Source organism: Hemicordylus capensis, chromosome 2 (assembly GCF_027244095.1).
Source record: "Hemicordylus capensis ecotype Gifberg chromosome 2, rHemCap1.1.pri, whole genome shotgun sequence".
Taxonomy (NCBI): Eukaryota; Metazoa; Chordata; class Lepidosauria; order Squamata; family Cordylidae; genus Hemicordylus; species Hemicordylus capensis.
The window spans coordinates 126,106,256-126,120,319 of NC_069658.1; the positions used below are offsets into that span (position 1 = coordinate 126,106,256).

The window sequence follows — 14,064 nt, forward strand, 5'->3', positions numbered from 1 at the left end:
TTGGAACTCCTAATCACACCACAGATGTTTACCAAACCATGGCCCGCCAAATTCCAGTTCCAGCAAAAGGGAGCCCCTCCCTGCTGCTCAGCTGCCGAGCCAGATACCAGCAAGCTCCACGTCCTGGCTGTCACTGCATCTGCCACCCTGATGTGATTGGCCCAGCAAGCTCCACATCCCGTCTCCACAAGTTACCAGCAAACTCCACGTCCTGGCATCACCGCATCTGCTGCCCTAATGTGATTGGCCACAGTCTCGGGGGGGGGGGGCTTGTCCGTGCTCAGCTAGCTCTGGCTTTGCTGCCCAGACTCCTTACACTGAAGACAGTTTAACTCCTTCCTCACTGGACTTCCAGCTCTGTTGCCTCAACAAGCCTAGAGCAGAAAAGTGGCACGTGGGGCTAATACTTGGCAGTGGAGGGGCACACATCCTCAGAAAAGGTTGGGTTTCTTGGGAGCACCCCCAGGCTTTGTTACCACAATTGTTGCCACTTGCCTTCCTCCCCTACATGGCTGCTCTGAAAGGACTCCCTCCTTCATATTCTTGATAAAGGAAGTTTGAAAATATAAATAGCACCAATACAGTTAAGACCTAATTTGTGAATAAACTATCTCCAAATACTGTGAACAGCCAACAAAACCAGTTATGAAGATAGAAAGCCAGCTGGAGAGGGGGCACTTCCCAGTGTATTGCACAGTGTCGCATGTATGACTATTTGCTCCATGGGCAGAAGTCATGGGTGTGTGCTTGGTGCAAGGAGCTCCTGGCTCTCAGGAAACAAGTTAATTCCCTCGAGACCAAAGTGGCGGCGGATCTGGAGAAGCTCCAGAAATCATGCATGGTATGGAGAAAGTGGAGAAAGAGAAATTCTTCTCCCTCTCACCTAAGACTAGAACCAGGGTTCATCCCATGAAATTTTCCACACAGCTCATAATCAACTTGTGGAATTCTCTGCTACAAGATGTGGTGACAGCTAACAACCTGGATGGCTTTAAGACGGGTTTAGATAACTTCATGGAGGAGAGTTCTATCAATGGCTACTAGTCAGAGGGCTATAGGCCACCTCCAGCCTCAAAGGCAGGATGCCTCTGGGTACCAGTTGCAGGGGAGTAACAGCAGGAGAGAGGGCATGCACTCAACTCCTGCCTGAGGCTCCCAGTGGCATCTAGTGGGCCTCTGTGTGAAACAGGATGCTGGACTAGATGGGCCATGGGCCTGATCCAGCAGGACTGTGCTTATGTCCTTATGTAACACACCCACCAGCTAAGCACCATATGCAAGGAGTATCCCATGTCCCTTCACAACTCCCTGCCACCCCCAAGGGGGGCCTAATTGCATTCTCGGCAGCACACTACCCCCCAAAGCGCTCATTGCCCTGCACCATACATATTAGAGGGATCCCATGTGCCCTCCTTCCCCATCTAACTCCTCCCACAATGGCCACTGCCCTCTCCCCCTCCCTATTGGGGGACATCTAGGTGCATTCCCAGCTACACCCAGCCCCACAAGCCTTTCTGGAACTCCCATGGCACATGCAAGGGGGGTCCCATGTCCCTTACATCCCCATCTCAGACTCCAAAGTTGTTTCCTGCTCTCCATGCCACTGGCCAGGTGTGAGTGGGAAACCTTCACACTTTGATTGGAAAGGAACACAGAGCTTTGATCAAGAAAGGTTTAACTTTTTTTGCAGACAGCAAACTAGCAGGGCTCTCATGAGCAGGTGCTCGCTATCTCCAACCCAAACTGCTGCCGCAAGTGTGAGCAATTGCCCCATGCAGCCTTCAGTAGTTTAAAGGGCAATGAGCGGCCATATCCCTGGGTGGGTCTGCACCACCGCCTATATAACTGAGGTTTGGAATAGGTGGGAAACCATGGTTATAACTGCGCCAGCAATCAGACGTAGCACTTTGGCGGCAAAACTGTAGTTGTCGGCGACAAACCTTAAGGTTCAAATTGGAGTTTGGTGAGGCAAACTGAAGGTTGCTTTCGGCCCATAACCACAGTTTCACGCATTCAGGCATAACGGAGTTAGAACCTCGGCCACGTTTTACCGTAGTTCTCCATTACGTCTGAATCTGGCCAGAGAGATTTTACAACAGGGTTTGATATCTAGTAATATTAGCAGGCTGGGTAGATCAAAATCGTGTTTGTAAGGTTTAGATCTATGTTTTGAATTATTATTATAGCAAGGGTTAATTCTATAGTTGGTAATTCACGAGGAGGTGTGAGCGGGAAGTCCATATTTGTTCAATATGTTGTGAATGTTAAGATATTGTTAAAATTAATAAAAATTTAATTTAAAAAAAAAAAGAATCTGGCCAGAGAGATCAAAGAGAGATCACTGGCCAGAGGCATGCACATAGTCAAGGTCTGGTTCCAAAAGGCAGCATTCTAAGGAAAGGAAAGGCAAGGCACATGAATCTGTATGACTAGTCTTGCAAAAGGTTGCTCAGGCTGAGGAACCTAATGTGAAGTAGCAATTATATAGGACCTGCCAGGCCCTTATTGGCTCCCTGTACCTTTCTGGCCATTCTCTGTATGGTGCTGCAGCAAACCTCCCTCCGCTTAAGAGTTATCCCAGTAGTGCAGGGCATAATGTTCCTGCTACCAGATTTCCTTGTTCAGCACAATGGCACCTTGTAATGGTGTTTTTGACATGGCAGACTCCATTTCAAACTCTTTGAAGCCGCAAGTTTCACTTTATTTCAGTTTAACCTGCTTTACAAGGTTGTTAAGCATAACTAAGAAATGTAAATTGCTTTGAATTCTGTAAAATGCTATAGAAAATTTTTCTACTGAAAGTAGTGCTGTACAATTGTGAAGATGCTGTTTTAAGTCTTTGTGCAACTGACCTCTTTTGCAGCACCACAGGACTGCTTTCCACATGTGCAGCGGTCCTGACGATGTGGGATGTCAGCCAATGGGTAGTGACAAACTGCATAATCTGACAGAAGGCAGAATTCTGACTGTGATCAGTGAAAATTGTACCCAGTTTAAGGCTAGGAATTTGGAACAAAAATAATAGACTTTTCCAGCATGCTGTAATTGTTTTGTTTTTCTACTTTTAAATAATTATTTAATTTTTAAATTGCTGTGTTAGGTGAAAAAAATATGAAATACAAGGAGCTGAAGAAGAGAGAAGAAAGCATAGATGGTAAGTAGTTTTTTATCTGCAGTATGTATTGTATCCTGGTACTGTCAAACTGCAGGCATCTTTGCGTAAAACACATTTCTCTCAAATCAACAGCTCTCAGATATCTAGTTTTAATTATGTGACCTTATCTGGAGATGTTTCCCCACATGGTGTCTGGTTTTTCAACAGTATATATGAAAATATGTTTCTGTTCTGAATGTTTACCATTTGAGAGCATCTCTCCTGGTACTTCGGTTACCAACAGTACAATTGTGAAAAACCACTGTGTCTTCATACTGTATCTAAACATGCACGTTCACTGCATGTGCAAAACATTTCCCTGATCTGTTGACGAGAACAGGAGGGTAGTTATATGTGTGGATCTTAATGTGTGCATTAAGATGCCCCACATGCAAGTCGACATTGCTTGATCACTACTTAGATAGTAGCAAGTTCAGTAAAAGCAACAAAAAACTGGCTCACATTCTAAATTTTCATGCACATGAAATTTACTGGTAAAGTTATCTGCTGTTCTATTTAATTTGCTTTAAATCGTTTGTTTATATTATTGTTATTATTTGGCTTTTAAATTCAGAATACTTATAGTTGCAAATGACATTTCAGGACTTGTCGTCATTCTTTTTATAAACAGCAGCCTCCCTTATCATGTTTTTCAATCTCTAGACTTTCTTGAATCTTTTGAAGAGTCGAAAATCCAGGAACTGGAACGGAAAGCGCTGATAGAAGCCAATATTGTGGCATTTTTAGAGCACTCAAGCAGGGTAAGTGGCTTGGCTTGGCTTCAGTCCTTAGTTGGAAGTAAGCCCCCATCAAATTCACTGTGATTTGCTATTGAGTAAAGGTTCCTAGGGTAAGGCTTTTATCCCCTTTTCATAAACAATGAATTTATTATTTAATTTTAAATAAAATGAAGAGCAATCAGCCTCAAGTGTTGGTATCGTCACTTGCAGGGGTTCCATTCCTCGCCTACTACTGTGAGGAATGCCAGAAGCATTGTGCCTATGGAAAACAGCAGGTTAAGTTCCTGAATGGAAAAAAAGGGCAAAAAGCAGTGAAAGAAAGTGGGGGACGTTATTATTTCGCTTCTCTTCCACAATAGCCCTGTTATTGTGTAGAAATATGCCCCTGGGGGTTGCAAAGCCCTGAGAGCTCTGCAGCAATATGTCCTTGGTGACTGATAGCAGATAAGTGAAAATTGCAGTCCCCTCCCATTCCCCACATGCTACACTGCAAGGAAAGCCCTTAGCGTAGCCACAGCTGCTCCTTGTGAGGGCAAAGCTCTTGCTGCACGTTCACATATTAGCCAATGTATTTTTTAATTTTATTATCCTACTTCTCTTCAGAAAGCAAATGAAGTTTACGCTTGCAACTATTTATTTATTTATTTGAAGATTTATGTACCACCCTTTTTCCGATATAGGCACTCAGGACAGTTAACAACAAAATAAACACTACAAAAATAAATCATAAGCATATTAAAAACAATCAAAATAAAGCCAATATCAGAAGAACTGGCTAGTAGCCACAGAGTTCAGCAGCCAGATAAACAGTAAAGGATAAATGAATAAACATTTAGCTGCAAGGGTTGAGAGCTGCAAGGGTTAAAGTTCTCCTGACTTTCAAGATCTGGCCTATACTGCTTGCACACACCCTTTATTTACTTTGGGCCAGTGTAGACATAATGCAGGCTTCCTGTTAACCATAGTTAACAAATGAAGAGTCAGCATTGCAAATGTGTATCCCCCTTGCCTCTTCTCATCCTTTCCTTTACTAGTGATAATCATTTATGCCCTTTCTAGCTTTGGAGCACAACAGTACAACTTATACCTTCAGTTAATTGCCTTTTTACATAACTTTATCTGTGTTCTGAGATTACCTAGCAACATTACCTACGTGCATGCATGCATTCTCTCTCTCTCTCTTGCTCTCCCTCCCTCCTCCCGCCAAGAAGCCAGTCCATTTAATATGTAACTGATATTTTAGCACTTTTAATGGCCATTTTTCCATTGGCTATGTTGCACTGAGCTTAGTAGTTAGTTCGTGCATTTATATACCACCCAATACAAAAGACCCTGGGCAGTTCACAATATAAAAACCATTAAAACAGTAACATAATTAAAACAATTTAAAATACAATAACTCTAAAAACCAAAACTTTAAAACTATGAACTAAAAACTTGACTAAACAGGTATGTCTTTAGTTCCTTCTTTAAAATGTTCAGAGTAGGGGGAACTCTAATTTCATTAGGAAGCGAATTCCAGAGTCAGTGTAGTTATTTCAAAATGGGGGTAATATGATCTCTTTGGGCAGCTCCAGAGACCAACCTGGCTGCTGCATTCTGTACTAACTGCAGCTTCTGAACTACATACAAAGACAGCCCAATGTAGAGTGTATTACAATAGTCAAGCCTGGATGTTACCAGCATATGCACCACTATGTTTAGGTTTATCTCAAAAAATTTACGTAGCTGGTGAATCAGCCGAAGCTGATAGAAAGCACTCCGGGCTACTGCCTCAACCTAAGAAATCAGAGAGAGGTTTGGGTTCAGAAGTATTCACAGGCTACATACCTGCTCATTTCAGGGGAGTGTGACCCTGTCCAGAACAGGCAGATCTAAACCACTTCCTCAGTCTCGACCTCCCACAATGAGTACCTCCATCTTTTTTGGATTCAGCTTCAGTTTGTTCTCCCTCATCTAGCCCATTACTGCCTCCAGACAGGCATTTAGGGAAGTTAGGCCATTTTCTGATGAAGCTGACATTGATATGATTGATTGATTGACATAATGATAACACCCTGCACGAAATCCCCTGATGATCTCTCCCAGTAGTTTCATGTAGGTGTTAAAAAGCGTTGGAGACAGTATGGAGCCTTGTGGGACTCCATACTGGAGCTCTTGTTTTGAAGAACAACAGTCTCCAAGCGACACCATCTGGAACCTGCCCAAGAGCTAGGAGCGGAACCACTGCAGAGCCGTGCCTCCCGCTCCCAACCCCTTCAGGCATCCCAGAAGGATACCATTGTCAATGATATCGAAAGCTGCCAAGAGATCCAAAAGGATCGACAGAGTCACACCTCCCTGTTGATTCCTAATTGGAGATCATCCAACAGGCCAACCAAGGACTTCTCAACCTATAGCCAGCACGAAAGCCCGTTTGAAATGGGTCCAGATAATCCACTTCCTCCAAGTAGCCTGGAGCTGAGACGCCACCACCCTCTCAATCACCTTACCCAGCCATGGGAGGTTGGAGACAGGCCTATAATTGCCTGATTCTGAGGGATCCAATGCAGGGATCCAATGCAAGAGTGGTCTAATTATTGCCTCCTTGAAACAAGGAGGCATCCTGCCTTCCCTCAAAGAAGCATTAAAGATCTTAACAAGACCCTCTCCAATAACCTCGCTGCTAGATCATATATGCCATGTTGGGGCAAGTGTCAAGAGAACAGGTGGCAAGGCGTAATGTCCCAAGTATCTTGTCCTTATCAGTGGGTGTTCATAAGTCTGTTATTTGCAGAAATATTTTTAATTAATGGCATTTTGATAGTTTTTGCATGCAACCCTTTCATAGATTAAACGTCATACTTTCAGCTTGTTTCACCACAAGGCTGCTTAACAAGGAACGGACATCTCCAATTTAATGCTGCACACTACAATGAAAACAAATTCATTCGCACTGGCAAGCCTTGCTTATGGAACCAGGATCTGATTGTCATATTAGCAATTTGAAGTTTTCCTTCAAATAGATTTATTTGTCATCCATTGAGTGTATGGGGTAGGATTGGTATACCTTTCTACTGGGGATTAATATCTGTCTTTGGCTGAACTTCCTCAGATTGCACAGGCTTCTCACATTTAGTTCATCTTTAGCCCTGTCCCCTCGTATTAGGCAACATAATGCAATGGTCTAATTATCAAAAAGAGCACTGCTGTAATCTATAGATTTATCTCCAGTCAATTACAATATTGTGCCTAGGGGAAGGGTTGCTGTAGCTGAATATGGAAAAGCTCCAATTTATTTCATTGACAAGCCATCAGTTATGATTGTACTGTTGGAAAGTATTGTGTTCCACAGTTTTTCTTTCATTACACAGGATGTAAATCGTATGAAGCAGATATCTTCTGTAACAAATCAAGAGTTGAAGATCCTGCAGGAAGATCTCACTTTCAAATCGAGCGAAATGCAGAAATCACAAAGCACTGCTAAAAACCTGGGTACAGGTAAGGCAAGCACTATATAAAATGACTTATAAAATTTCTGTTCCACCTTTCACCATAAAATGGCCTGAGCGCAGCTTACAATAATAAACACAATAAAATACACTACATGAGAACCCCGTTATTCGCGGGGGTTCTGTTCCACAGGGAATCCCGTGGATAGTGAATCTGCGACTAACAGGGCATTAGAGCAATGGGAATTGCGGGGTTAAGTTCCTGGACACAGAAAATCAACCAAAAGTCAGCAGAAAATGGCAGTTTTTGCCCCGTTCCCAAGCCCAATGGTGCCTAATTGCCCCAAATGGCCCCTCAAGATGCCCTACCGTGCTGCACCGTCGCCCACGGGCCTAAGGTGAAAACTGGTCAAATATCGCATTTCTTGCCTTCCATTTTGAGCCGTATAATGGCTCCCGATCTTTCCAGCAGTCAAAATGGCAGCCGGAAATGACCTCCAAGGTCATTTCCAGCCACCCCCAACCCACAGATATTCAGATTTAACCCTTTTTTTGGCCACTTTTCCCCTTGTATATCGGGTGCCAATTACCCGACCGCAGATACATGAAACCATGAGTGCTGGACCCACAAATAGCAAGGTCCTCCTGTATATACCATTCAGTTTATTTGCCTCTTGGATACTATCTTAGTCAGCTGCTATTTGCATTTTTGATTATGTTTGACATCGTAAGCCACTTTGCATGTATGGTATGCAGAAATGCAGGATATTATTTTATTTCTAACAAGATCGATCAACAGACCAGCAGCTAAACGGGCATTAAAAGATTCCATATGTCATAAGAGAATAGAATGGTGCCTAAAGGATAACAGAGCACAACTAGGAAGAAAGTTCCATAATCTGTATACCACCACAGAAAAGGTGCTCTCTCCTGTATCCACCCTCCTGACTTCAGAAGGTGGGAACACCTGGAGAATAGCCTCTTTATAAGATCTTTATTGACAACCAGTTCCATGCTGGAAAAGACAAACCTTTAGAAATTCCAAACATTTAGCCATTTAAAGGCTAAAAACCAGCACTTTGATTTGAGCCCAGAAACAGTGTGGGAAAGTATGAAGATCTCTTAACATTGGGTTGATGTGTTGCAACAGTCAGTCTTTCTCTTTAAAATGACATGAGCTATAGAATCTATGCCATGTACATATTTTCATGTAAGTATATTATGTATTCATATTAGTTCCAGAGCTAATATAAACAGTCTGCTATTTTTGAAATAAAATAAGAACTCATGACATTTGAAACATAACTGCGCTTGATATTTTCTTATTATTTTGTTTCTTTGATTTTAGGGCACAGTACCATTATTTTAATCCTTTCCTCTGAAGTAATGAGTACTGGAATTTATTTACAAAATAGTATGCTGAGGTGGTGCTCAGGTTTCATTTAGGAGTCCTAAGGCTAAACCCATATAAAGGCCTCATGAATTTGGTGTATAATTGTCTATATAGCCTTGGGCCTATTTTCTGGTTTGTATAGACAGAAATTACTTCACTATGGTAATTTACATGAAGAAGGGTGTACCTTTTATTATTTATTTATTCATTCATTCATGCATTCATTTAACGTATTTCTATACCGTCCCAAACCAAGGTCTCAGGGCGGTTCACAACTTTTATCTTTTTAGAAAATATGAAACTACTCAATACTAGCTTAGCATCTGGCTAAGACAGCTGACTTCCCCATCATAACATGAAGATTTACTGCTGCATATGTTTTGTTTCAGCTAGGAGCTAGCTAAATCACCCAGAAGCAATTAGGTACCAATGTGTGCTGTACAGCACGTAGAGGCTAAAGCACATAGAGAGCAGTGCTTGGGCAGTCCTACATGAGTGGGGCTGTTCATGTAAAGTGCCAGGATCAGGGCTGATGCTGGCACTGCCTCCCCTGGTAGCCCAAGTTTTTTACCCGAAGTTTACCTGGATTAAAGGGCACAAGCACACCCTTTACCCCAGGTCCAGGGTCATATGTGTGCTCGGCTGCAGACAGCCTGAGCAGACACTGAGCTGGGCACCTCGAGCACCTGGCTTGAAGGGGAATCCCTCAATGCACCATGCTGCTGACGTGGTACATTTTGAGATTCCTGGAAGCCAGGACTTATTTTCCCATCCTCCAGAAATCCGTGCTGCTTGAAGACTGTGTGGGCACACGAAGCGCACACCACCCACAAAGAACCAGATCATCTGTGGGGAAGGTAAGATCGATCTTGCCTTCCCTCCTCCACACCTTTCCCGCTGGGTTGCAATGGTCATGTGGACAACCTTAGAGTCTCTCAAGCATGAGATTTGTGCACTTTTAAATATCTTAGTTTGTGAGAATCAGCAAACTGTACACGCTTAAGTCACTTATCTATATACACCTAGAGCAGGGTTTCTTAACCTTGAGTTCCCAGATGTTGTTGGACTACAGCTCCCATCATCTGCAGCCACAAAGGCTATGGCTGAGGATGATTGGAGATGTAGTCCAGCAACTTGAGGGAGAGTTGGTCTTGTGTTAGCAAGTGTTGTGAACCAAGCCTGATTTGTATACTAGATATGCTCAGGAGCTAGCATATGAAATTAGGCTTGTTTCATCAGTGTCGCAAAGTGACCAGTTCTTTTATACATTGACCATGTATAGTCTGGGCGCAAAGGTAGAAAGGAGACCAAAACACTCCTAAATAATTCAGTGGGCTTTATTATAGAAAGTTGCTCATCAGGATAAAATTCAAACAGGTCATCTAAATTAAACATGTCTCTGATTCATGGTGTAATGCATTGTTCCTAGCTATCCTATGTGTGTGCAATCAATAGTTACAGCTGTCTAACAATCCTAATAAAGCATTTAGAGAGAAACAGAGAGAGAAGGAGGTGGGGGCTTAGGAAGGGGGTGGCAGTGATTAGTAGGGAGGAGGGAAGTGGGGAGCAGGCTAGGCTGTGCATTGAATAGGCATCTCACCAGGTTCACAAAGAAGGCTTCAAAGGAATTGTTCATTGCTGGAACTTGAGAGCGATGCAGGCTTCAGATAGAGGGGAAATGCGGGTGCTAGAGATCAGGAGCCTGGGGTGCAAGCTTCTAGCAGTCAAGCAGGCTGGTCAAGCAGGCAGTTTGCTCAGAGCGAGGCAGAGAGTGAGCACCATGGCTGGGGAAGTCTTGACTTCTCACTGCGCAGCAGAAGTCACAGACAGTTCCTGTCCATGGACAGAGTTCCTGCTTGTTGCCCTGTGGCTTAGCAGAAAACTCTGGGATGGCTCTTGAGCAAGTATGCTTGTTAGGCAAGATTGCTAGGAGTGCCATGGCTGGGGAGTCTTGACTTCTCACTACACAGCAGAAGTCACAAACAGTCCCTTCTCCCTGGAAAGAGTTCCTGCCTTTAGCCCCCTGGCTTGGGCAGCAAACTCTGGGATTTCTCATGAACAAGTGTTGCTTGTAGGCAAAGATTGCTGGCTCTCTGTTTGGCTTGCTCCATTTTTGTAATTGCTTCTCCCTTTGATGTCCATTCCTGTTATCCTCTGGATATTATCTTTTAATTAGCTCAGGATATTTGGTCAGTCAGGGAGCACAATCTTGCTCTATTGTATTGTTCAGTTGTCATTCCCCAAAACAAATCTACATCTTCTCCTGCCTTGTCCCAAGAATGTTAAAAGTCAAAGATGTTAGGAAAGAATCTAATTGTGTGAGACAGCAATTAAATAACTTCTTGTGTACATCTACCTCGTGTGTAATTATAACAAAAGAATGTTTAAAGTAACATAAAAAATTTGCTTGTTATTTCTCTGTGTAAACCGCCCTGAGCCATTTTTGGAAGGGCGGTATAGAAATTGAATTAATAATAATAATAATAATAATGAGGAGGAGGAGGAGGAGGAGGGTTACAGGTTTGAGGCTAGTTAATCAATACATTTGACTAAGGCAGAAGCATGACTTGTCCCCTTAGCTAAGCAGGGTCTGCCCTGCTTGCATATGAATGGGAGATTAGAAGTGTGAGCACTGTAAGATATTCCCCTCAGGATGGCGCCCCTCTGGGAAGAGCGGAAGGTTTCAAGTTCCCTCCCTGGCTTCTCCAAGATAGGACTGAGAAAGATTGCTGCCTGCAACCTTGGAGAAGCCGCTGCCAGTCTGTGAAGACAATACTGGGCTAAACAGACCAATGGTCTGACTCAATATATGGCAGCTTCCTATGTCCCTTTCTTCTGAAGTTAAGAAACCCTGACCTAGAGTATTTCAGTTACTGTCACACAGTTATTTGTGAAAATATTTCAATGCTTAGTTCCCCCACCCCACATACAGGACCTTGATATTTGCAGGGGTTCCGTTCCTGGCTGCAACTGTAGATATGGAAACTGCGAATACAGAGGCATTGGGGGCTATGGGATTGCGGAGGTTAGGTTCCTAGTCATCTGGAAAATCACCGAAAATTGCAGAAAATCGGCCAAATTTGGGGCAGAAATATGGGGGGAAGCTCTTCACCATGCTTAGTTGCTCCCCCTGAGTCATGCTGTGCCCGAGAATGCCCCCAAATCAGCCCCAAATCACTGGGTACTTGTTTGTTTAAAACAGAGCCATGTTGAGGCTCCTAGAAACAAAATGGCGGCCAAGACTGACCTCTGTGGTCATTTCCAGCCACCCCCAACCCGCAGATACACGAGGTCGATGTCCGTCCGTCCGTCCCCACCCCCCACCGCCCCGCGTATGCCGAGGTTGGGTGTCTTTTTCCCAACTGCAGATACGTAAATCTGCAGATAATGAATCCACAGATAGTAAGGTTTCCCTGTATTCATTTCCAACCATCACAGCAGGAATGGTCGGGAAGCAACCGATGCTGCAGCATTCTTGAAGCTAATTAGGTGTGGAGCTGAGCATTGTCTGGAGTGGGCACCCATGTAGGCCATCCTGAGCTTTCTCAAGGATGATCTGGATGCTATTATAGTGTTAGTCTGTATACAGTACAGTGTAGGGATGTGCACAAATTGATTTTTTTTATTTGTGCCCAAATCAATTCACCCTGATTTGTTTTGTGTCTGAATCTGTCCCCCCAAGTCACCCTAGATTCTGTTTGCATTTGATTAAATTCAATTCTGATTTAGATCGATTTGGACAACTTATAAAGGTCCTAGGGGCACCAAATTTAGCTGCTCCATGGGTGCCACCTAGGGATGTGCAAACAGGTTTGACCTCAAACCTGTTTGAGGTCGAACCGGTTTCGTTTGACCATTTGGGGTCAAACCGAACCCCCCCCCCATGTTTGGTCCAACCTCAGACAGAACCCATCCCCTCACAGCTCGGGGGTGCGCAAACATTTAAAGGTCTTTTCCCTCCAGGAACCCTGCGGAGGGCTGCAAAGGTTAAAAAAAAAAGACCTTTAAACATTCGTAAACACCCTCAAATCGAACCAAACTCCAGGGGGTTTGCCAGGGTGCCGGACCGAACTGGCCCGGTATGGTTCGAGTGCAGTTCACACTCAAACCAAAGTGGACCAGCCGGTTCCGTGCACATCCCGAGTGCCACCTTCCACCGTGGGCCAGCCGGTTCCGTGCACATCCCTAGTGCCACCTTCCACCGTGCCACCGAACTGGCCCGGTAGGGTTCGAGTGCAGTTCGCACGCAAACCAAACTGGGCCAGCCGGTTACGTGCACATCCCTAGTGCCACCTTCCACCCAAATTTGAAGGCAATGGGGCACTTGGTAGATTTTTAATGATTTTAGCTTAGTTTTTACTGATTTTGTATATTTCCGCCATAGGGAATATTGGGGATTCGAAGTCACCCTATCCTAACCCTAACATAGATCCCCAGCTTTACTTTTTTAAAAAAGCAAAGTTCTAGCCCTTGTAGAAGTGGAGGTATGGAGCAAAATGTGCAGTCACTATTTTTCAAGTGTTTGGATTCTTTGGTGTATAATAACATTTCATAATGAATCCCTATGAGGATTCATTACATGCCTTCATTTCTTCTATTCATTTTCACTGTCATTGGACAGTGCTGTCAACTGCTATGCATCAACTACACTCCCCCACCACACACACACTGGGGTACTCTGTTTATTTTTTTAGGAGTTTTTGAAATGTTTAGATTCTTTGGTGTCTTCATTGGACACCTTCATTTCTTCTGTTCATTTTGACCCCACTGCTTTGTGGGTGGTGGGGAATTAGTGGCATCCCATGTGCCAACTACCCCCCAACCCGCAAGCCACAGGGTACTCAGTTTATATTTTAGGAATTTTTGAGGTATTTAGACTCTTTGGTATGTAATGAATCCTCAAAGGGATTAATTATGAGGAAAGGTTATTAGACACCAAAGAGTCTAAACACTTGAAAAAAATTCCTAGACCATAAACTGAGTAGTATCCCACTGCCTTGCGGGTGGGAGTGGGGTGTAGTTGCCACATGGCAGTTGACAGTTGGCATTGTCCAAAAACAGTAAAAATGAATAAAAGAAATGAAGGTGTGTAATGAATTCTTATAGGGATTCATTGAGGAAAAGTTATTATAGACCAAAGAATCCAAACACTTGAAAAATAGTGGCCACACATTTTAAAAATGAAAACTGGGAATCTGGGAGAATTACTAGGAGGGATCCGAATCTTGAATCGATTCGAATCAAATCTGGCGCAATTCGATTTGGACCTGAGTCTAGCCAATGGACAACAGGATTCATTATATTTCTTTTATTCATTTTGACTGTCATTGGACAGTGCTAACTGTC

At 43.6% G+C, this 14,064-nt stretch overlaps 1 protein-coding gene across 2 annotated transcripts in view; it reads left to right on the forward strand.

The window, feature by feature from the left end:
• The window catches only part of IFT74 (intraflagellar transport 74), a 116,781-nt gene that overhangs the window by 82,098 nt on the left and 20,619 nt on the right, over positions 1–14,064 (forward strand). For both annotated transcript variants that reach the window (XM_053294789.1, XM_053294790.1), the window contains 3 exons: positions 3,101–3,154; positions 3,818–3,915; positions 7,248–7,374. In XM_053294789.1, coding sequence (XP_053150764.1) covers positions 3,101–3,154; positions 3,818–3,915; positions 7,248–7,374 — 279 coding nt within the window. The remainder of the gene's footprint in view (positions 1–3,100; positions 3,155–3,817; positions 3,916–7,247; positions 7,375–14,064) is intronic.